Source organism: Neodiprion lecontei, chromosome 6, assembly GCF_021901455.1.
Source record: "Neodiprion lecontei isolate iyNeoLeco1 chromosome 6, iyNeoLeco1.1, whole genome shotgun sequence".
Taxonomy (NCBI): domain Eukaryota; kingdom Metazoa; phylum Arthropoda; class Insecta; order Hymenoptera; family Diprionidae; genus Neodiprion; species Neodiprion lecontei.
In genome coordinates, this window is record NC_060265.1 from 20,060,218 (window position 1) to 20,085,289 (window position 25,072).

The 25,072-nt window shown below is 43.2% G+C and overlaps 2 protein-coding genes across 2 annotated transcripts in view; one reads left to right on the forward strand and one right to left on the reverse strand.

The window, feature by feature from the left end:
• Positions 1-21,372, reverse strand: part of LOC107223243 (multiple coagulation factor deficiency protein 2 homolog) — a 36,189-nt gene extending 14,817 nt beyond the window's left edge. The window contains exons 1-2 of the mRNA XM_046743497.1: positions 21,246-21,372; positions 20,931-21,025 (exon numbers count right to left, since the gene is read on the reverse strand). Of these exons, the coding sequence (XP_046599453.1) occupies positions 20,931-21,025; positions 21,246-21,330 (180 nt within the window). The 5' untranslated portion in view covers positions 21,331-21,372. The remainder of the gene's footprint in view (positions 1-20,930; positions 21,026-21,245) is intronic.
• LOC107223244 (homeobox protein unc-42) overlaps positions 1-24,632 on the forward strand; it is a 37,878-nt gene extending 13,246 nt beyond the window's left edge. Inside the window, exons 2-7 of the mRNA XM_015662864.2 lie at positions 2,466-2,816; positions 5,659-5,786; positions 6,207-6,314; positions 15,151-15,333; positions 16,681-16,780; positions 21,327-24,632. Coding sequence (XP_015518350.1) covers positions 2,597-2,816; positions 5,659-5,786; positions 6,207-6,314; positions 15,151-15,333; positions 16,681-16,780; positions 21,327-21,433 — 846 coding nt within the window. The 5' untranslated portion in view covers positions 2,466-2,596 and the 3' untranslated portion in view covers positions 21,434-24,632. The remainder of the gene's footprint in view (positions 1-2,465; positions 2,817-5,658; positions 5,787-6,206; positions 6,315-15,150; positions 15,334-16,680; positions 16,781-21,326) is intronic.
• Positions 24,633-25,072: the final 440 nt, after the last annotated feature.

The following is a 25,072-nucleotide window of genomic DNA, read 5'->3' on the forward strand; positions in this document are numbered from 1 at the left end:
ATGGGACTCCGAGCCATGGGAAAGTTTGCGATACACGATGCGATCGGACGAATGTACGAGCGAGAGAATAACCGTACAAAGAAGAGGTAAAGAGAAATCTCAATGGGGCAATTTTGGTTTTGAATTGGCCCGGTTTTACCATTGTGGACGAGAACGTGTAATTTCATGCCCCGTAAATTATACCTTTGCAACACTGAGCACGCGCAATGTGGGCGTTTTATTTTATGCTTACGAATGAAAGGCGAAAGTTCTTTCTCGACTGCACGCAGCACCCACAGCAATCGGAACTCTGTCAATAGTGAATTCAAACCGTCGGAACACGATTGACATTCATCCTCTGTTTCCAAGACCCAGCTGAGCAATTGCCTGCATCCTCAGGGAGCGTCAAAATCCTCACTTTATTGATAATAACTGGGGATGTCAACTGTTTTAATAATCAACGATACACATAGCCAAGTAGCGAGATGCTTATTTTTGGAAATAAATTAAAAAACGGACTTCACAGGAAAAAAAAAAAGTCTTGTTGAAATTTACCAAAATTCGCCCGTGTGAACTAACGTAGATCGATTTTGTGGTCATTTCAGAAATTCAACATCAGTTACATATTGTATATTCACTAGAAGGTCACATCCCATTTTTTTTTTTTTTTTTTTTTTTTACTATGTACGTAATTTGGTAGCGTTTTCTGTAAAACGTGCAATATGGTACCGGTGCATCAATTTATTTGCAAAGAAAAGGTCTTCGTCATTTTTCAATTACCTACCAAATCGCCTGAGCTTGCAAATAAATCTGCATCCTGGGTCTCAGCGCTCAAGGTCTCGAGCGTTGGATGGTCCTCCACGAAGCATCGCGCTAGCGATGGAACAAGAAGAACGAATAGCCCGAGGCGATCGCAGGTACGGTATAGATGACTGGTCTAGGTATACGTTACAATCAAATCCAGATAAGTAAAAAAGCAAAGGAAAAAGAAACTGAGAGAAAGCACATACTGAAAAAGCTATCCGCTCGCGAAACAAAATGAAAAGGAAGAAAGGAAGATGGAAAGAAAGAGAAGTGATAAAAAATGAAAAAAAAAAAAAAAAAAAACACGTACACAGATACAGAGATGAGAAAGGGAATGAAAAAACACGCAAGCTACTTTCCGGAGGAATTTTCATTGGGTGGCTGCCATGTTGGATGCTGGGGGCTGCTCCAGGGGTTGGTGCTTATCGATTGGCTGTCACCCGGGCAACGCTTCAGACCGTGGACCAATCGCGGGGGTGGATGCTGCCCGACGGAGGGTGTATCCGGCACACATCTGCAACCCTAAGTCGGCAGGATAACGACATTTCGCGGGCAGAATCCCACAAGAACTCGAATCGAACGGTTACCCGCTCCTACGCGCTTCGCGCCATTCTGTCCAATTATTTCGATATTTGAATTTTCAAGGACGGGCCTCGGCTAATTGGATAACCGCAATAATAAGATTTGAATTTCGCATCAAGGCCGCGCTCTCGATTCGACGATCTCTGTCTCTCGACCAGCCCACCAGGCTGCCCTTGTGGATTCGCGATTTGCTCTTACCTTATCATCCGAACATCTGCACACTTTACTCGCACTGGGTCACTTGCACGTTCGAACTTTGACTCGATTATGATCAATTCGGCAACTACTCCGAGACACACGCCCGCGTGCGCCGGCACCAACAGTCGACAAACATCTCAAGAGTAAGAGTGAAGCGTCGACCGCCGAGAGGGACTCGATCAAAGATCACGGACCTTCCAACAACGGGAGAATCGCGGTGTCGTTTTGTGCCCCAGTCCTAGAAACGGACCTCAAACGCCTGGGGCTTGTTTCTGTTATTCTGGAATTCGCGCCGCTCGTCTTTCCATTCGGACCATCGCAGCGTACAGTTCATTCCGCGGACCACTGTGACCAATCCAAGTGTGAAAATTCTACGAACCCACGTGTCCCTCATCGGCATTGGAACCATCAAACACGGGACACCAAGAAAGCTCAGTGGAGGTTTCATTGGAAGCCTAGTGGATCCTTGCTCATACGCTTGTAGAGTAGGATTCCTAGACTTCGAATCGTCGATCCGGTGACTCGGATGATAAAATCAGTGAAAACGAAGGGGTGAAATGGAATTGGAGAAGTAAGTGAAGCTCTCGTAAACCGTATTGAAGAGTGCTCGACGTGCCGGGTGAAACACCCTTCGAACACCCTTACCGATTCATCCGATAGCGTGCAATAAATATCGAAGATCGTTCGAGGATCGTCGATGAGCGGAGTCTGACTCTCGTACCAAGCGCCCGACCGTTTGTTTTCCCGTCTTTCTTTTCGTACCAGAAATAAGTTTGAAATATGATATCATAAAGCGATCACAGAGATCAAATTCGTTATCAGCAGACCTAAAGGTCACCCCGGCATCACCCTGGCTAACGATTTGTCAGGAAGTGCCGGCCCCGGTGGCGGAGTGGGCTCAGTAGGCTCTTCCGTTGGAAGTTCACTGTCGACGACGGCGCTGAGCTTGGACCACCAGCAGTTTAACATATTCCCAGCGATCTTCAGCAGGCAGTTGAACTTCTCGGCAGCGAACTGCGGGCAAAACAAACTCATGGACGAGCTAAGGCCGAACCTCGGTCTTCTGGGAGTTGGCCTCGTCGAAAACGACTCGTTCCACCTAAACCATAACCAGGAAAAACGGAAATGCAGCAGTACCAGTTCCAACGAGCAGGACTTTGGCCTGTACGGAGTTCATCAGGGTCTTGAAGCCAGTCCACCGACGCCGGCGGCAACACCAGGCCGAAACAGCGTCGGCGCTACTACTACCGTTGGTAAGTTTAATACCTCGTCGTTTCACGAACCTGAGTAAAAGTATCCTTCGGAAGGTCCCGAGCAAGGATACGAAGCGAAAACCAGGACCGCATAGTTCGTCCACAGTCAACGACAGGCGCCGATCGCCAAGTCGCAGGTATCGTAAGTGAGCCGGAGTAGCACTGACAGTCTGAAAAAGTGGGCAACGCGTAACCTTTGAAAGCAGATGAATTTTCCGCTTGTTGAACCTTGGCTACATATGTTGGGGGTCTGTCAAGTCCTCGTGTTTCAACAATGGTGCTGCGGACGTGTAGACATATGGTGGTACCTGTTCTATGGTCTATTATTGTGCGCTTACGGGAGGCTTTAGGGAGCTTAACGCCAGGGGTGACGGCAGTCGTCCGACGCGTCGCCGCCGACACCGAGCGACGAGGGTGCGATTCGGTGAAAGGGTGATTCTCACTCATTATCTGCGTTCACTCAAAGCTGGTAGAGGACGAGCACCACCCTACTCGAGTGGTGGAAAAAACATGTCAATTAGAACATCGGCAAACAAACAAAATTTGAAGGCTGTTTAAGTATTTTTGTCGGCACAACCGGTACGCAATATGTTTGCCACCTTCATATCCATGCACTTTGTGTTGGGCGAGTTTTCACATGTCGAAGCTTCCACTTCTGCTGGACGTGTCCCAACGCCAAGCACGTGATGTTAGAGCGGCGGCAGTACAGTCAACGCGGATATGTTTTTCACTTGTAAATATCTTGAAAAGGATACAGGGTGCGAGGATCCGAGTATCCGCTCGCGAATATACCTATGGAAGGGTTTTACCTGAAAACGATTCGCGCTTAGGTCGTTCCTCATGTATTATTCGGTGGTCCCGTCGGATTCGAATTAGCATACTTTCGCAGTTCATGGCGAGTGAAAACGGGACGAAATCGCGTTTGCCAATTGGCGGCGTTGGAGACCGCGTCTTCTCAACGGGCCGTAAAAATATCCAAGCTGATTTTTCAACCATGTGGTTCCAATATTTCAGTGAAAATTGAACGGATCACCTCACATCTGGCTCGTTAAAATTGAGAGTTAGATATCCTTATCGAATCAAAGCTGGTCAACTCGTGCAGCGAGGCTCTTTGAAAAACATTCCTATGAACGCGATTGACAATTTGACAGATCATTAGCGGTATCTCCGAGATATTTCGGTAGCTGCGAATTGTAATCCGCAACAGATGCAACCCGGCAAGTTATCCCCGCAGCTGTATTCGCAGCTCGACTAATAGTAAGTATTCCTTCAACTGTCACAGTAAGTTCATTTCCTACTGTGATTTCAATTCCCAATTTATCGCGTTCGTACGGCTTGAGCCAACGAAGCGAGCGTCTCTAGTGCAGCTGCACCACGCGTTAAAATTGTCGCCAATTTCGCGAGTAGATGCTTCGCTGCTGCGCAGGGGTGTCGGCAGATTGGCCGATCAGCAGATGGCCACTCCAGATAGAAACGACGACCCGGAGCGACCAGGAGAGAGACAGAGAGTGTCGCTTTGAAGCGCTTCGAAACTTTAGAGTGTCCCGCCGGGAACGACTTTCTGGAGTCGGAGGAGGATGAGAGGATGAAAAGGGGAGCGGGACGAAGTGCCCGGATGGGAAGTTTCCTGGGTTTTAGGCGCCGCAACGTCATCGACTCAGAAAGCTTGGCCTTGGCTTTTTCACCGTTACTCTGTATAACCGCACCGATGATAGTCTTCATAGCCAGGCCAAAGACTCCCCAAAGTTTGCAAAAAATGTCGTGAGTTTTTTTTCGCCACTTTTTTCGTACGGTTTCTTTCAACGCTGCTTCAACGTAGCCTGCTCAACTGTCCCGATCAAACTCGGATGCGAACCTGGAAGCACGTGAATACGCACCTACGTGTAAAGTGCGGTGTGTGCGAGATCGGTGCATTGAACTTGACCGAGTTTCCTTAAACGCTGGGTAACTGGGAAACTGGGCAAGGTAGCTATGTAAAGTGGACAGTATTCATCCTTGAACATTGAATTACCATGTAATATCATTAGGTCATTAGCACGATAACCAAGTTAGTATAGTGCGAGGGACTTCGCTGGCTGCGCTTACCCCATCCGTTCGTAAAGCTCGGGAGATTCAGTCCCGTGAAACACTCGCACGACTGCGTATCACGATCTCCGACCGCGAACTTCAGAAAAAACGAGGACGCTCTTTGTCTTTCGAATCCAATCAGCTGGGACTGGGTTCGTGCAGTCGGTGATGATCTCAGTCTGATCATTCATTCGCTCTTACTACTCAAAACGCGCTGCACAGTCCGATGGGATCACCGTGTGTGAGGAGGTCGGAGACACGGCAGATATTTAATTTTGAATCTCACGATCAGCGTCGGGTCCAATCATCCCCAAGCTCAAAGTTTCGGCAACGCTTCACTTTTTCCAAGTAGAAAACTACCGAGCCAAGTTTTCACAGGATAGTATGTTTATCCTCACCTCCTGTCGCTTGTGCGTCTCGTAATCCGAGATTACTGGCAACACTGTCTCACGTTAAGCCGCGGCTCTTGGTTAATGTTCAAAGAGATATTGCCAACATTTGAGCAACGAATGCAGTTTTTTGACAATATCTCGTTAGTGGGTGCTCCAAGTTCCGATTCATTGACATCTTTCGCGCTGAACGTCGATCTCTTGAAGTCCCGAAGACGATACGGGGCGGCAAATAATGTGGTGATCGATTTTTCGATGCGATGATTACGTATCTCCAACGACAGAACTATAAAATTACATCTCTGCGACTCTGGAAGTGTTGCATGTAAATTACGCGGCAGGCCAGAAGTGACGTTTAGATTTTAGTGGAAACCGTCACGTTTCAGGAGCAGAAGGGGCCTTCAAGAAATTGAAACCAGAACCTTGTGCATCCAGTCCACACATCGGCCACACACCGACAACCGCTAGCTGCCCGACGCCTGCACGACGGCGTCACAGAACCACCTTCACCCAGGTATTAATTATTGTTTCGCAACTGAAAATAAACTATAAACGCGCTTCTGAAATTCTTTCCCATCCTTTTGCGCCGAGAGTTTAACAAGCTGTGCGGTAAATTGAGATCAGCGTGAATTACGTTTCCTCCTATAACTAACCGCGGGCCACTTTCAGTGGACTAGTTACAGAGTTTTAAACAAGACAAAAGAAAAGTTCGCAAAGATGAAATTGAATTTCGCTGTACAATTAACGACGTCGTTTTTTCATACCTCGCTTCTCGACTGTACGGTAATCTCGAAACTTTGTATCGCGTCTGAACGACGAATGACTGTTGTTTGATTGGGAGGATTGGAGTGTAAGTCTCGGCTGTAATTGAGAGAGAATTCTTTGACCAGACTGCAAGATACCAATCAGTTTTTGTAAAATATCTCTCCCGCAGGAACAACTAGCGGAACTCGAATCAGCCTTCGCGAAATCCCATTATCCGGACATCTACTGCCGAGAGGAGTTGGCGCGGAGCACCAAACTTAACGAGGCCAGGATTCAGGTGAGTTTCCCTTTCTGATATACGTACAGGCGGTAATCAATTCAAGATGGATGTCATGTATCTTGGCATCAGACTGTCGTCGGACGTCACCGTCAGAACGGACGTTCCTGCACGGCCGAAGCGTCGGGAATCAAATTAAATAGTTGCGTACGCCAGGCGGCGAAGATCGCTTCCTAAGTGCGTCAAATTCCGACTCGCGTGTCCCGCATGTGTCTCCAATCATCTCTGCCAGGCCGCTGGCGGCTATTAATTATTGGGAAACAATATTTGCGGTAAAAGTCATCGGTATAACGGCCGTGTTAGGGACTTACTCGAGCTCGCGTTTTTTCCTACCCTTTTTTCAAACCGAAAAAACTCGCACTGTTTATCCTGAACAAACAAAGTCGAACAAAGCTCCGGGAACGGAGTGCCGAAACGTGTCAACGCGAACGCGTTAAGCGGATCATCCTTAATGAACTCGGACGTTGATGCCGGACCATCCGCTGGTGCCTAGTCGCGTTGTCATGGCGTCCAACACGCCGAAACGTATTACATTTGATTTTGACTGAAGAGCGACCACGTCCTGCTCTTTAGCTGCAACCATCGGCGTGTCCTTCGTTAGCCAGATTGTAATAAGCCGGATGCCGCAGAGACCGAACGCCGGAATGCATCTGGCCAATTCCCGCAAAACATGGAATTTACATTCAAATCAAATTTACGATACAGGTCTTGGAAGAAGGACTTCGAGTTACGAAAACCGAGTTTTTTCCCACTGTTTTCCTTATCCAATGTTCTACTTTTTGAATAAGAATACCGAGACGTGTAACGAACAATGGTGAGAAGGAAGCCTCGTAGTTTTGATCGCGGGTGAAAATTTCAGAGAACTGTCACCCCTCGTTAGGGGCATCGGAAAAAACACACGTGGGTAGGATACGCGTGCACGTCTTTTTGCTCGTGACTCACGCGTAATTGAATCAAAGACGCTTTGGGGTTGCGAAATTTGATTACGGAGCAACTGTCGGTCCAAGATACTCTCCCTCCCTGACTTGTTCAACGGCGAACTGCGAACAACGAACTATATGCAGTAACTAACGTCCGGCGGTGAAACTCGAGCATTTGTGCGAAACGAGGTCCTGCGTGCCTAGAAACATAACGCTCGGTAGCGTGAATTTTTTTCGGATGAAAATACGGTCGCGAGAAAAATTCACTTTAAATCTTTCCGTTTCACGCCCCTCCCCCGTTATTGACGAAATATTTTAGCTGTAGGATCAAAGTTTTTTGGACACTATTTCTTTTGATGTGGAATAACTTGGCGAGAAAAAAGCGCAGACAGAATTTGAAAGTGGCAGTTTTTGAAGGGGAAACGCTAAACTACAAAATGGTTATTTTATCTAAAAAAAAAAAAACCATTTGACACCAGTGATTTAAAAACAGGAGTATAAATCTGGAGGATGGAATTTAAAGCCGAGATGTTCGGCTTCGAAATCGTTAAAGAATATATGTATAGTCGATACTGTCACCGTGACAAAACATACGCGCAAAATCGAAATAATTTCGTGATTTTTCGACAGCATTTTTTAATTACAAAAAAGCGTAGAAAAAGACATCAAAGACGTTATATTGACTTACGGGGGTGCATTTTACGGAAACCCAATTTCGCACACTGCAGTCTGCTCGGCACCATTAAATAGCAAATTTTCCATACAAGCTTTTTTCAATCTGTATCAAAGTAAACATGTGCATCGATGTATGAAGTAACAACGTTAACGTTTTCCTCGATTCTGGCGCAACGAAACAGAAATTTCTATGGAAACACGACGGTGTTTTCGGATGTTATGCAGCAACGAAATATCCATTAGCGTTACGTAAATAAAAAAAAGAAACGTATTTGAACTTGATCGCACGAATGCACCTTGGAGAACAGTTTTATGATAACATGTTTCTGTAAAGAGTAGAGAAAAAAAAAACTGCGACACAAAATTGCAAGATAATTAAAGAAACGAAAGAAGACCTGCACTTGTTAATCATCTGCAGGGGAATAAAATTGGTGAGTTGGTCGATGCAAAAGCTATGAGGTTAAAAAACGTTGTCGCCAGTCGGGGAATCACATCGCGGTACACGTGTAATTATTTCGCGATTACGTTCGCGCTTGCAAAGTTGGCGAGAACCGAAACAAGCGAATAGCCGACGCGGTGTTACAACGCTTCGAAAAATTTTACGCCCTTGCGTACCTACACTGACTGTGAATCGGAGAACGTGAAAGTTGATGATTTTCGTTTTTTGCGTCGGATGCCTTCTTCCTTGCTAGATTCGCTTTTCACTCGGCGTGCTTGGATGCATTTTTTTTTCTCTCTTTCTCTTCTTTCTCCTTCGACGTCGGGGTTTTGGTTCCCCTTTGGACTGCGCCCGGGACCACGCGCTTCTAGTTTCGCTCTGAGTGGTACGTATTAACCAGGCGGCAATCTCGCCTGCGTTTCAGTCGTTTGATATATAATTCAGGGCGTTGTTTGCGTTAAAAGCCCAGCAACCGCCATGGCTTAACCCTGTTAAACTCCGATGCCAAGTAAAACGCGGTTTGCTTTTAGTATCTCTCTCTCCCTCCCTCTCTCGGCATAACATATAAACTATGCACAAAGCTTTCCCGAGCCCCGGGCCTTATTTCAGTCTCCCCCAAAAGAGCAGCAACGATTTATCCTCTCATTCCCTTAAATTTACCATTTTTCAAATGGTTTATTATTTACAACATCCACGGGACACTTGGCGATCGTTTGCTTGTAATTCAAGCAAGGGGACTCGGTAACTCTTATACGTGGCATCGTCAAAGAGTTACTCCAATTATCTAACTTTCTGCTCGATACTCGCTTACAGCATGTGCTTACGTACCGTACATTGGCACTCTCAATTACCAAAACCATCGGATACAGGTTATCAATTCAATGATCGAAGTATTCCAAAAAAATATCCCCTCGATTATGCTGTAATTTTCCTTGATTTACTGATTTGCTGAAAAACATCTCTAGAGAACGTGCTAACTTTTGACGTCCAAGGTCGTTCAAACTTCAAATGCTGGGAATGGAAGGAATGTATCGATGTGGACAAAAATTTGAGATCTTTGCTTCGAAATTTGATGTTTGTTAAATTTTGATTACCGTTCTCCGACAACGATACAAATTTCATCTGAACAGAATTTAAGTCCGTGCGGAAAAATTCAGTTAATCCATTTCACGTGTAGTTTGCAAGTTTCTATTGTAAACATACAGCACGTGTCTTTATTAGCGAAAAAATTTGTGAATATTCGAGTATATGGGATAAAAAAAAAAAAAAACAAGTTTAAGGATTTAAGAAAGAACTGAGAAGCTTATCACGGTACGAAAGCGTGGTTGCCGTACGGTGTTTTGTCGTGTATATATATATACCTACGAGGTGGTACATGATACGGATATGCGTATAAATATACATACACGGCATGTGTACATTAGATGCACTGTATATACATATAGATCTGGGGTGCAGATGAGAAGATGAGGACAGATGTGTGCGTGGCGGTTGATAAAGTTGAGACGAGTTGTGGAAAGGGATGGCGAATATACGAAGATGCGGGGATGACATAGCACCGGAGGCTGCCATTATATCCGAGCCGCCATTTTAAATTAGATTTTCTCCGCCCTAGCTAGATCCGAGCCGTCTCAAGCTTGCGAGGTCCTCCTATTCCTGCCGAGGACGAGGAGGACTTTTCCAACGGAGAAATAGGCCTACCCCTGCGGCAAAGCCACCCTCCTTCAATCCTCTCGCCGAATCCCCCGATACTCGCCTCCCACGATTATATGCTTCCTTTATTCGCTGTGCGCTGCCAGAAACTGCAGAGCGGAACGATCCGCGTCTCACAATCAGAGTAATCGCGCAATGTGCTGTGGTTGGAAAAACCTTACCGAGCGATGACGGTATTGTAGATAATTGGAAGTTTTTCATTTTTGAATTCTCACGAGAATATAGAAGTAGAAAATACTGCAGTTGCGAAAGAAAAGCTTCGGCATCGATGTTTCGATTCGAATCGCTTCGAAACGGTTGGAAATGTTGTAGCCATGTAACGAGAAATGAGGAGATAGGTTTGTAAATGTATAATATTGAGATCATCAGTCGGTATAGGTATAATATCGCGATTTTTCAACTTTTTCAACCAATTTATATGAGACCGATTTTTATGGTGCCATTTTTCGACTAGCTAGTTATTTCTCATCGCGTCTCATAATGGGTCGAATATTTTCAACAGCTTTCTAACAATACGGTGAGACCACTTAGAGAAACCGAATCACTCCTTAATACGGTTACTGATAGTCTTTGAGCGCAAGTTTTTGTACTCCCGACGTCGAAAGGTTGAAATATCGTCGAACGGTTATTTACAGTCTCTGGGATCACTCGCGAGCAAATTGATAAGAAAATTCCCCCGTCCTGCTTGCGGGGTACGATAACCGGTATTCGCGAATAGGAAATTACGGACAGGTCACAGAATCGCAAGTAGCCCGAGAAGGCGGAAGAAAGATAAGAGAGGATAAAAGTCCGGAGAATAGTCAGTTGTAATCGGGCAAATCACCGCTGGATAAATGTAATTATACGAACCCGACAAAGTCCGCGAATTAAGATTCAAGTTTTCACTCGCAGCTCGGCGCTCGATTCTTTTCGAGTCACCGCCGATTCGGCATATCAGATTTAAGGAGTAAATTCAATCGAACGATCTTCGGATACGAACGTCAAAGAAGCAGGAAATGATCGCGCGTTTCTGCGGTTCATGGTTTTACGGTTACGTGCCAAAAATTACTCGACGGAAGCTTCGTATTACTTCCGGTCGTTTTCCCATTATTATCCCATGCACCGTCACCGAACGAGGGTTCATTTCGCGACCTACACAGCCAACGAGAATGCAGATTATTTCATGCCAATTACCTTCTCATATCGCGGAGAGATTTTTATCGCTGAATAAATATAAGGGAAAATACTTTGGCAGAGTTTTTTCATCTCCTTTCTTCACGTTACGATTACCGTTATTTCTCGATTCTTTCTTGCCTCTGTAAAAGGGTCAATTAACCCCCCGTTGAACTTGTAAAATAAAAGTAAAACAAATAAGAAATCTACCACTCGCGACCGATTCAAAAACGGATCCAAAATCGGCGCAGGGCTTTTGGCACCGAGTTCCCGCCTCCGTTCGTCAAAGTGACAGACATTCTCGTACGTACGATCGTCGCGAAATTTTCGCGAGATGAACGAGATCTATACGTGCGGTATGAAGCGAGAAGGAAGGAAGGACAGAGAGAGAGGCAAAGAGAGATGTAGGAGAGAGAGAGAGAGGGGCCGAGGGGGAAACTAAGGATAGGATAGGTTGAGGGGGAACGGCGTTGAGGAGGAGAGAGTATGGTTATTGAATTAGGAACTCTTAGCTTTCTAGACCGGGGAGCGCCTTAAGGGACGCGGGAAAGGCAAGGCATGTTCTCAAAAAGCACCTACGAGCAAAAATAAAAGAGGAGAAACGGACGCGGTGCCGCGAGATGAACGCGGAGGACGCGGACCCGAGGTAAAGGTGGAGAGTTTTGAGAGGGTGCACAAGGAGCGAATACATCCCCGTGCGATGTGCCACATTCCTGTACATACGTGTGTGTGTATATGTAGTTACATATATATATATATATACACATATATACATATACATATATACGTGTATATACTACAACTAGACTCGCCTGCTGGTTTGCGGCGTCCTTTTTCTCCGATATCAGCTGCCGTTTTTCGCCGTTTCTTGGTCTTCGCATTTCAGGATTCAACAGGCAGATATTTTTCACGCTGAGAATTGGATTCTTATATCCTAGGCAGTGAATTTGTATCGCGGTTATCATTTTTTACGCTTGGTTTGAATTAACACGCCAATTTAGTCGGATAATACGGAAGAATAATATGTACGTTGAGAAAATTTTCGACGAATGCTTGGTTGTCACGATAGAAAATTCATTTTGCAATTTTATGTGACGTTTCAGGGTCGATTGGTTGGCCAAAATCTATATTTTTTGATTATTTCGTCACGCATTAGCGGATTGTTGTGATCGTGATCTATACACTCGAACAAAATTGTTGATCGTAATTCGTATCGTTTTAATACTGTAAAATTTAATACTTGACAATGCCAACACGACAGAAATAATATCTTTCGCCTGATTTGTAGGAAATACAAGTCTTGTGAAGAAAATCAGGCATCGCAAACTGAGATCCAACAATTTTCCTCGATTTTAAAGTTTTTTAAAACGATCTGAAACTAAACATCGATGTCTAAGCTTTCGTTTACACTTCCAGTGCTTACTATTTTCGTATTTCTAAAGAGATCTTCGTAGTCTACGAATGTAAGAATTCGATAAATACTCAATGTGCGATTAACTCGCACGTAAATGTTTTCGATTTTTAGCCAATCAACCTCCCGAAGAATTTCGATCGCAACTAAGTCAAATTCGATAGTCTTCACGAGGCGATCGAAAAAGTTCCTTCGCCACGAATTTAAAGTAAATTGATGCTCGCTCAATGAATATAACAAAGAAGAAAAAAAAAGAAACTGTACACCGTATTTAAAACTTCCATATAACAATTCAAAGCAAGTATGTATTTAATTTCCTAGAGGCCACGTTACTATCTTCAAGGGAATCTCGACATGGTAACAATCAGTGGAAGTAAAACCGGTTGTCTATGGTACGATACCTGCATGCAGACCGAATCGTTAACCGAACCGGCGCGCGATCGAATTTGGCTAAAAGCACATCCGTAATCACTCATCGTTATACGTGGAGTAGAGAAATCCTATTCGTTTTCTCCAACTGCGGTATTCAAACATTCTTCAAAGTTTGTTCAAAGAGTTCACGACGGTGACTTCATTGGCTTCAACTTCACTTCGATACTCGAACCTAACTGTTACCGCACAGCGTATACCGCTACAACTACCAAATCTGCTAAATGCCGCAACACTCAACTCTGAACGGTGATATCCGTGAAACACGAAAGCCCTTAAAAGATACTTCTCCGATATTTGAGATCGTGCGACTTACATACCTTTTCGCAGAGAACCTAGGCTGTCAAATGCAAATGCCTACACTGAGTGTGGTGGAACAGTGATCGCAATGAGAAAGAATAGTAACGGATACCAGAGTTTCCGGTAACAGCTAGAAAACTGATTTTCATTTTCTACCTAGAACTATATTTTTCGATCGTGCGAAAATAGTCAAGGACTGAGCGGTAACCGGAACTAAAAATTTCTCTCAGTGTGTATTTCGTCGTTTAAATTCAAGACAAGTGGAAAAACAAAGTCAGCGAGCGACGCGAGTGAAAAATCAGCTACCCTCGCAATCGGCCCAGACAGCTCGATCCTCCGGCAGGCGCGGAACGACACGACCCTTAGGTGTCAGTTGCGGCGAAGAGGAACGAACGATGGGAATTACAACGTCGTCGTGTTTCGACGGGTTCAGGAGTGGAAAATGGATTTTTTAAGGATCCGCGGGCGATTAATCCGCGACGCGAAGGCGATGCGGGAGCCTAGGTCGCCATATTCCCGAGCTCTCGGTTCGCGCGGTGGAAATGTCGATAAAACGCTCGAGCCAATGGGAGTCCGGGGAGTGACGTCACGCCCGCATAAAGGGCGAATCACGGAACGGCAGTGACGTCACGGGCGCCGCGTGGCCACCCCCGCAAAAGCCGCAGGCCTTTCTCTTTCGGGTCGGGGGTGGACGACGGGGGCGGTGGCGAATGAACCGACGCTCGGCGTCGCGTCGGCGTCCCTGCACGGAACGGTGGCGTCGAAGGATCCTCGGGGATGGGCTTGATGATTCCTCGATACAAACGGGAATTGGTAAAACGGCAAAATGGCGACACAGGCCGCGGAGAGACGGAGAACCGGAGAACCGGTCAATTCTTACGTCGCATTGCCTGATTCGCGATAAATTTTTGGCGGTTATAAAAACGAAAAAAAAAAAAGAAAAAAAGTAAACGAGGAAGGTCGACTTTCGTCTGACGCGAACGCGGGCCTTTTTATTAGATTTAAGTCAGACCGCGCGGATAAATCTGCTTAAACGCGATCTCGCCAGTTTCGACTACCCTTTCAGACCGTCCAGATCGCTCGGCTCTTTGCACTCTCGAGTCACGTAGAGACGCGGCTGGTATGTTAGGTACACACGATTATACCTGCTCGTAAGTAGGTACCCGAGTCCGTGTCCATTATACCCGTTCGCATTACCGCTTCGCGCCGAGCAATTTCGAACCAGACGGTTTTAAATACGCGCAGAACCTGTTCTCAACTCCGTTGGTAAGAAACGCGGCCGCGATGTTTTATTGATTAACCATGCGGAGGAGTCTGCACCGTACGCACAGCTTTGTCTAGTAAATTTCAACGCTCTTTTCCCTTCTTCGAAGCTCTTCGATCGGCCAATTTTGACGAGGGAAATACGATGCGAGCAGAGGTCTCTCGCAGAGAAAGAAAATTACTTCTTTCGTCACTCGCAGTCGATTGTTATTGCGAGTCTCCTGATTTTAACCGACTGCAAACAAGCGTTACGTATTCCGCTCTTCCAACGAACGTAACGGGCAGTGTAACTTTGACCTCAAGATTAACCGAGGTCAATTACTACCTGACGCACCGCGACGCGGGTTTATGTATAAGGCATGTCGGTCGAAGGCGAGGTTACATACCTATATGTGCGTACGTAGAACGATCGGAATTCCTAACTTAAATTTGTGCCGTGTGCAGTCGATTGCCGGACAGGCCGCGTGACGTGACCGGGATTAATGATCGATCAATTAAATCCATTAACCCTCGTAAACTTGCGCGTGCTTCCAGGTGTGGTTCCAGAACAGAAGAGCGAAATACCGCAAGCAAGAAAAACAGCTGCAAAAAGCTTTGGCGCCGATTCCTGCCTGCCAAGGAGCCATGATGCGCAATATTTATCCCGGAGCAGGAAGAGGATACCAACCCTACCCTCATCCGCACAACGGCATTAACGGAATTAATCGTTATCCTCAGGTGAGTCAATTGCGCCCCGAAGGCACGCAACCGCATTAATTTTCATTGCCTCCCGCAGCCGTCGGAATGTCTATCGTAAAAAGTTTTGTGTCATTCGGTAAAATGTATAGTGCATCGATTGGGAGAAGAACGAGGGAAAGAAGAACGGCATTTTAACGTGACAGGGTCGTTCGTTCGTTACGTAAACCCAGGAACCGATCGATTCATTCAATTTACATAACTTGCAATTATCTTCTAGTATAATCATTAATCAACGATTGTTTCAAACACAGTTAAATCAAATTATGTTCGACTTGATTACTCATTTGAGATATTTTCTCGAGCCTTTATCGTCAGTCGAATTAATTTCGATCATTTTCAATTAAAGAATCATCAACTAATTGCCGTAAAATACAGTTCTCCCTTCTTTAATTTTCCCATCCAATGTGATCGAAATCCAATCGAAATATTCGCGACCAGATTAACAGATAATTTACATCAGTTATATACACGGATGGATCAAATTTCATTCTATCAAACGAACCGCTCTACAGGTGTTCCCAATTTTCGTCGTATCCGAAATTTTCCGTAAGTATAATGGTTAAAAAAACGGACGGCAAAGGTGTTTCCATATTTTGCACCTGCATCGCTTGCATTAATACCTACACGACGGTCAGTTCTACGTGCTACCATTTCGGGTCGATGAGGCTAAATTGCATTCGAAGTGATTAGTTGGGCCGGACGAATTAGTAAATGCCTACTGATTTAATTGAGCCAATAATTCGCTCGTATCAAATGCATCCGGACCGCGGAGAATTTCCGTGCTTTCCGCGCGTGTATCATTACATATTCCATTCGCGTTTTCTACCTTTCTCTTTAGAAACAACAAACTGAACAAGGTAAAAAAAAAAAAAAAAAAAACACAACGAAAATGGAATTGCAAAACGAATAAACGATAAAAAAAAAATCCCTTGACAAAACTAACTTCAATAATCGAGAAATGATTAAAAATTGAATACCCGCTTTCGCGACATCGGCTTCGGTTTCCGCCGTCTAATCCCGGTAACGATTGTTAAAAAATTCACGCTCTTAAAATCTCCCGCCGTGCAATAAAGATGTCAACTTGTCCAGTTCGCGGCATATCTACCCGACCCAAAGCGGTTTTTGCGTACACTATGTCGGCAGATCGAGCGTCGTAAAATACACTTATTCATACCGAGGCCGAAAACATTAACTTTCTAGTCGTAACCGTATCCGATGGTTGAAAAAGAGAAAGAAAAAGAAAAAAAACATGGAGCAAAATCCCCGGGAGTGTTGAGCTCGTGAAAAGTTGCTTCAGCTAACTATGTTTATCCGCTTGCTCTACAGATGGGAACAACGTCGTATCCCAGCATGACGCAGCCCTTCTCCATGTCACATTCTGCCACAAACATGTCGGCGGTCACTGGAATGCGACAGGATGCCATGGGTGAGTGTGAATGTTTACCTGATTTTCGAACAGGGCAGAAAACAGCTTGCGCGGAGGTGTGAAATTCGATGAGAATTCGGAAACTCCTCGCGAAGCTTCCCGGATAACAGACTTGTCGAAGCGTTGACCATCATTTGACTAACTGAAACCACCGTAATGGCGACAGACGAAAGACGACGAAGTCGATTTACCGTTGAGCTGAAGTCAACTATTGGCTTCAAATAAGCCCTCCTCTTCATCGGTCTACGATTAGTTGACTTCATTTTCTGCAGGCAATAAGTCGAACGTGAGTCGATGCTTTCATAGGTAATTCATAGGTGAGCACTAGGGTGGGGGGAAAAAAAATTGATTTTTCACGCTCATATCCCTCGAAGCTTGAGTTTTGATGGAAAAAACATACTCGCGAAGCGGGAGTTTTGTAGCTTAGGTGAAAGTTGCCGCTCGTTGGTCGTGTCTAATTATAACAGCTGATTAACGTCTATGACGAACTGTTTGGAAGGAAAAATTTAAGACCATGAGGATTGTGTTTCGAATTAAGAAAAACGAATTTTTTTTCACACACCAAATTGTTCTAAATAATATATTAGATTGATGTTATTCAAAAAACAATAGTTTTGCAGCCAAAAATTCTTCATAAATTGTTACAAACAAAAATTGTTTTCCCTTAAATCGAAATAAAATCCTCGTGGTTTCAAATTTTTCCTTTCAAAAAGTTCGTCATAAACGTTTAGTTGGCTGTTATAATTAGAAACGTCCAATGAGCGGTGGCTTCGAATTAAGCTGCACAGCTCCTTCTTCGCGAGGATATATATTTTTTTTATTTTATCAAATCTCAAGTTTTGAAGGGTAGGAGCATGAGAAATCCAAAATGTTTTTTATTTCTGAAACACCCTAGTGAGCACCCTCCCATGCTCGCGAGTGCATAAACTGGAAGTAAATGAAAAAAACCGATATGTTATGGATGTGAAATTGGAAGAAGAGTTAGGCTTTATCGTGCGATCCATTTAATTAGGGATCCTTGCAAGTTGGCAATCGATCGATTCGTTACGTACCGTTCACCCGCCAGGCGAGCGTCCGAAAACCTTTTGGTAAATAAATTTCCGCAGAGTATATTTCTGGCGTCGTATAATATAACGAACCGAGATACGATGATTCTGAGAAAAGCTGTTCGCTCTTCTGACGGGTTGCAGCCATGCAAGAGGGCTGACGAGCGTGGAGGATCGTAAAATGAGCATACCTTTTCGCCTCTCGTGCTCGTCCTGTTCTGTTAAAGTTACAACACACGCCCGTACTTCTCAGCTTCTCCGTCGCCTTGGGTACAGGCATCTATAACGAGACTTCACGGGCGAGATGAACGAAGCGATAAGTCATCGGGCTTTTACCGTGCTTGCAATAAAATTTATTTTCAAAAAAGTCCACTCGTCAACGGGTACCGAGAACATATTTTTTTTTTGCTTGATAATGTGCAGGGGTCTAATATGGCGATGTTAACGGAACATGCAGTTTCGCGTATTTACCATGCATCTCGTGTTTGCTTTCGTCTGATATACACTGAGAAAAATTTCATTTGTTACAGTAACTAGAAAAATTCAGTGAAACAGGTATCGTTGAAAAAACTGTCTGAATATGGTTGGAATTACGAAAAACGAGGTACGTGTTACCATTTTGCTCTGTTGTCGATCCTTTTCTGGTAATTGCAATCTTCTGTCAATTTATCGTTGCACAAGCATTGAATATTCGCAACAGTTACAAGAAATCATAGTAACAGTGATCGTAACGAGAAAAAATAGTAACGGATACCAGACTTTCCGGTAACAGGTAGAAAACTAAATTTCATTTTGTACCTGGAACCATATTTTTCGATTGTGGTAAAAAATGAAAATAGTCAAGGACTGAGCGACAGTCGGAACTAAAAATTTCTCTCAGTGTAAAATGACCAATTCAATCCGTAACTCAAGTCATGCAAACACTTGGATTATTATGCTCGTGAAAAACTTGTTGCGAAATTGTAAGTCTGACGTCCGCCACTCCCGTCAAGGGATAAACGATCTTTCCAATACGTATCGAAAAGGATATGGAATGGTCGGTTACGCGAGGTACCCAAAGATAGAATTTAACACGAGGTCAGCGGTTAGCGTCGAAGCAAGTCCTGTAAAACGGTGGATCGAACTGGTCTCCGTTTCTGCTAAGCGGCTAATAGACATAGTTTAGGTTTGAATCAGTGAGCCGAATCTTTCCCAAGTCCGGTTAATCGCAATAAAGCATGCGAGTGGAGCTGAATTTTCGGTGGTCGCACACTGGATAACCGCAAAACGGTTTCGGGGCGGTGCGTTGAAGGAACCACAAGAGCGTCAGGGGGGGAAATTCGCAAAGTCGAACGAGGAACGAGGCTACTAAAAACTTTTTACGAGACCCTAAAAATTTAATTACCCTTTTGCTCGGAGCTAGGTGAACCAGCGGTAAGTGGCCTTTATGGTGGGCAAAGCACCGCGTCTTTTTTCCCACCGTTGGATGTACCGTCTCCCCTCGTCACGGTTTGCGCCAAACCTCGACCTTGGATGATCTCTCGCGAATTGAAAAAACGGAAGGATTAAACGGGCCGAAACGTTCCCGACCGCGAGATATTATTTCGATACGTTAAACTATACCGCGGTCCATGACAGTGAATTGTTTCATTGGGTTAATTTTTTTTTTTCTCTTCTCGGACAAGATCTGGACATTTTTTCTTTTCCGAACTACAAACTCTCCCAAGGTATAGGATTTTCAGTTCAAATTTAAGAGATATTCCGTATGTATACGCCACGTGACTCTTTCCCATTCAAATGACGTGGAAAAATGTTTACCCGTTCAATTTTTCTCGCGGAAGTTTTCGAAAATAATCGTGTTACTGTGAAACCGGTACGATTGGACAATTGGTCTGCCTTCAATTAAAAACAAATAATGAAATATTTGTTTCCGTTGACCTTGTAAAAGTTTTTAAAAAGTTCTTACTTTTTTTTTTATAGATATCTAGTTTCTTGTTGCTCCGATGTAAAACAGAAAATCGGTATAATTTTTACAGGTAATCTGAATATCTACGCAACTGCCGTAGTAATCATTGCATACTTTGATAAATTCTGTTTTCTACAAAACTTGTACTTCGGACGGATTACTCGTACGGCAGAAGCCTAGGTATAGTCCTTGTTCCGGCAATAATTGAGAAAAAAAACAAAAAAACATGCTACCTTACACAATAATAATAGTACGAAAAGTACCGCGAAGTTCGCTGATCCGGTAATTCTTGTCACGCTGGTACGTAGACTTAAATATCGAATGATCGAAACGAGCAGCTGCCGCAACGATAGCGAAAAACGGATAATAAAAATAAATAAGGAAAACTACCCCCGGAGCTTTCTCCGTGAACGATGAAAAGTGGGTGATCTTGGAATGCAAGAAAAGCGAGCTAATCTAACGCATGAAAGACCTTACAGCACGAAGGTCGTTACAGAGCTGCGGTGCCAATGGGGATCGTTACTGTCGTAGCGGAAATTTCGCGAAATTTTCGACCGACGCGTGAGGTAGACTTTTGCAAACAGAGTCATTAGCGCACGGTATAGATAAAAAGACCGCAGGGGACCAGGAGACGATGCTGTTCTCAAGGTCTCAGCGCTGATCCACCATTATCGAATGATTTGATAAAAACAGGACCGGAAATGGCGCGGCCCGTTGAGCTCCGTCAAGACGACGGCCGCGTTCGCTCGAAGACGTTCCATTTCCGCTCGAGCGCCGTCTTACATCATTTCCGCCGCGGGATGGAATATCGCTTTTAAATCGAATCAAGACTATTCGCGAATTGCCTACCATTTCTGCCCCGCCTCCATCTTTACGACGTTATAAACTTCTTATATAACGATTTAACGGTTTAATGCGATCGTCGATTGTTTTATCGAACCTGCACGAACGACGCGCTCTATCTTCTTCGCCAATTTTTCATTCCATTTTTATTAGGTGCTTCTTTCATTCCATTCTCCGCCCCTTCTGCCCTATTCCCGCCAATTGAACTTGAGCGGGAGGGGAAAAAAAGCATTAACGCCATTCCGTCGAGGAGAACTTATACACTCTCGCCTCATTCAATCGCTGCTCGATCGATTCTAATAAAAAAGTTTCTCACCTTCGCCTCGACGTTGCCAAGGTCAAGAAAGCCTTCGACTGAAAGACGGAAAAACGACCGTTTACCCCCGTTTTCAAACATCACTCTTCTTCTCCCTGTGGAATTGGAATCTTCTCGGTCAGTTCGAAGCGAAATTTCGGTAGCTGATCTAGTAAAGTGTATCCGTCATTTCCATTCAAGTATTATACGAAACGCTAAAACGTTTTTTAACACCGAACGAGTAATTTCGGTGCTGCTCAATAATGACGTGTTTGCGATACGAACCACTTTTTAACAGAACTCAATACTAAATGTATATATTATACTCTTACTTACCAGGCTGGTTTATCGTTCGATTGAAAATTCTGGAATTGTTTATAACGATTTTGTATCGCATTATTTCTTTTCTGTTTACAGGCATGTCAGCGGAAGACGAGTGGTACAACAAAAGTATTTCTGCGCTGAGAATGAATACGGCCCACCATCCAAATCTCGCCGCACCAATGCTGCAATATCAAACATAATTTTAGAGATTCAAGTAAAGCACATCTTTCAGACACTTGGGAATTAACGTATTAATAACACTGTTTTCTTTCGTCAACTCGGCACCATACGCAACCTGTACATTCTGACATGGCACCAGAACCCGATCCGAATTGGATAAACCCAAACGATCGATCGAGTAATCAGAGGTTAAGAAAAAATCTTCAAGTCGGATAATAAAAATTGTCACCGAGTTGCCGTTTCGTTTGCTAGTCGAAAAATCTAGTCCATAGAATATTAATAACGTATACATGAATTAATTTTTTCGAAGATTATTACTCGAACCATCAAACTATCAAATCGTCATAACACGCGTCATTATACATTGAACGATATCAAATTATAAACTATCATTTGCTAAGAGTTAAGAGTATACAGACGTAGACGCGCCTATGCGGCAGTCTGCACGTCCAAGAAAGTAATACATATATATACGTATTTATGTATGTATATATATATATATATGTATTGCATACAAAGTATTCAAAGAACGCGTAAATATTGTACACGTAACATGTTCATCGTAAATAATAATTGTAATTAAGTTTTAAAAGAGGAAAATGTGTGTCCGTGCACCTACGCGTCGTGCGAAAGCTCTCACACGTCGGAACCGTCTTCCCCGTAGAGTACGACGACCCTAAAGAACGTCTTGCCGACGGTACTGTATAAATTCTTTTCGTACCCCGCAGTGGTACGCGTTATGGTTATACCCACATACCGCATTAAACAACGCCGCAGAACCAACTCCATGGCTTCTAGGTAGGTGCACGCTTACTTACGTTTACCCATACCGCAATCAAGCGTGGGTCGTACAGCTGTCCACGTCGGGTACGAACACCGTGAACAAGCCGACCCTCCTGTCTCCCTACCTAGACTCTTCGAGTTTCGAATTACCGGAGTCTCTGGGTACGCCTTCGTTTTTGCACTGCGTTCTTATACCTGTACTGTACGCGTGAAAAAATTACCGAGCAATAATTTCTCCCGCCCTTGCGACTGAGGTTACCGAGAAGCTTCGTTTGGTGAGAAGGTTCGAGCTTTTACGAGATTTTAGAAAATTTCGATAACCTTCTACTTGAAATCAGTCGAGGCTGGACTAAGGAATTTTAACTTGATCGTGCTGTAATGGGTGGCTCTATGGGATGTTCAACCCTTTCCATACCGCACTTATTTCCGTCATTGAAGTACTGATTTTTGTTAAATGACGTACGCGAACAGTTTCGGATGATCGTTAGTAGGGTTTTGCATTTGAAAGAAACGTTTCTTTTCCATAGCTCTGACGTGGAAAGCTTATTGTCGATAGAAGCGTGTCTTTTGAACATAAGTTTGAAAGGGCAATCTCGGAATTCGAATTTTTTGTACTTAAGTAACAAGGGAAGGATGACATTCTTTTCGCAATTATTAACCATCGGCCGCATTAATTTAACGATATGGACGTGATTCAGGACGCAGCTCGTAAAGAGAGAAATTTTCTACAAATGTGTCATTTCAAGCTTCGTTGCACAGTCAATGGTTCAGCCACGAAAAAGGCTTAATAAAGACGAATTTCTACGTGAAAGGACATAACTCGTAAATCGTTGAAGCTACAGACTTTGCTCTTGAGTGAAACAAAATTGAATTAACCACAATTTTGTCGTTCAGTTTTTGTTGTAAAGTCGACGGTTTAGCTAGTAACAATAAGATCGTTAAGGATAAGTTTTCCAACATTTGAATCGTTTGAGCTACGGATTGGGCTTAATGGACAAATTTGTACAGAATTTAACTCTCTACTGATAGCTTACAGTATCAAGTTCGCGTCATTGAATGTGATTCAGTTGTAACAATTTGATAAAAAATACGAAAATTCCCTGACGTTCTCAAATCATTGAGCGATCTCTTCGACTATCCGCGGATTTCCGTTGACTATGATTCAGTGTAAAAGTGATGCAGCAATGGAGTCGATGCGACGATTTAATGTTTCATCGGTATGGAAAGGGTTGAGGTTGATTATCGACTTAATATATGATTAAATCGAAGGAAATTACGCGGGAAGAAGACGAGTGAGATGAAAAGTTTGTGCCGAGCGTGAATGAGAGAATGAGTGAAATACGTTGTTTTCTAATCATTATTATTATTATTATTATTATTATTATTATTATTACAAAATTTTTGCGTAATATCGAAGGTATCATGATAATACGAGATTCTTACGAGATTTAGTTAGTTTCTTAACAACGATTCGCAAACACTTTCGTTGAAACTGTACATAAAGTATAGAATATAAAGCATACTGTAATCACAGATTGTATAATGTAATAACGATTTTTCAATGTCCTTTTAACATCTAAGCATACCTAAAATACCAACCTATCCTATACATATATATATATATATATATGTATATAAAAACTTAGGCGAGTTAACTATTTTCATTTCTGTGCTTTTTCTTATACGGCGATACCGAAGCGAAGGCGAAATAAATAAAAAAAAAAAAAAAAAGAAGGAAAAATAAGTAAAAGTGATTCGACACTCGCGATTTCGAGATTCCGAATTCCTCGAGTCTGTCCAGTTGAAAAAAAATCTGTCTATATTGGTGTCATTTTTCAATATCTGTCTAATCGATATGTAAATCAACTTTAGAACCGTGCGAAAATGTATCACGGTAATATTCTGTTTGCACCAAAACCAAAGATCTCAACACGTGATGCCGAATTTTTCGAATTTTTTTTTTTTATCACATAGAAAAGGAAAAGTATGCGAGAGAAAATACTTTGACGTCGATTCGCGCGCGTTCTTCCTCGCGAAATTACACGCGAAATGTTCCTAAATAATGAAGAAGAAGAAAAATAAATAAATAAAAAGAGAGGAGAAAAAAACTTGTAACATATCAGAGGAGTTGATAAAATAAGAGAAAACGAAGAAAAGAAACCATAAAAAAAAAAAAAAAGAGAGAAAAGAAATGAAAAGAAAACCAACTAAATAAGTAAAACAAAATGAATAAAAAGATTTTAAAAAATTGGGTGGATTCTACGCGTTTAAGACGAGCATGTGTAATTAAATTTAAGCAAGAGTTACGTAATGTACGTATGTGTTGTACATAGCCTAAATAAAAATTACGTTTAAAAGTAATACCGAAGCTACAATATGTAATATGTATTATGTACAATTGAATTTTCATTCGCTGTAAACAAGGATTATGTAAAATAAGCACATGTAAGAATTTCATTGTTTACTTCAATCAAGCGCAATATGAATAATTTCTGCAGCTACGAGATATTGGAGAAAATTAATAACCGTTAACCACATTTCAATCCAAATCAATCGACACTAAGTCTGGTTAACGCTAACTTTAATCAAACTTGGGATAATTTGATGCAATTAATGGGTTCGATAGAAATATTTCGTATCATACGATTGGGATGAGTAAATCGACAGTTCCAGCGTATATTACACCATTCCTTGCGAACGATAATTTTGACAGAAAAAGAACCTTAGAATTGAAATTTATACAGAATGCCGGTGTTCAAATTGATGATAAATTTTCGAAAAAATCACACCGACGCTACAAATCGTACAATTGTATTAAAAAATCACAAAGGATCGATAAAACTTGGGGATCGGGTTAATCGATCTTCCCCAATACA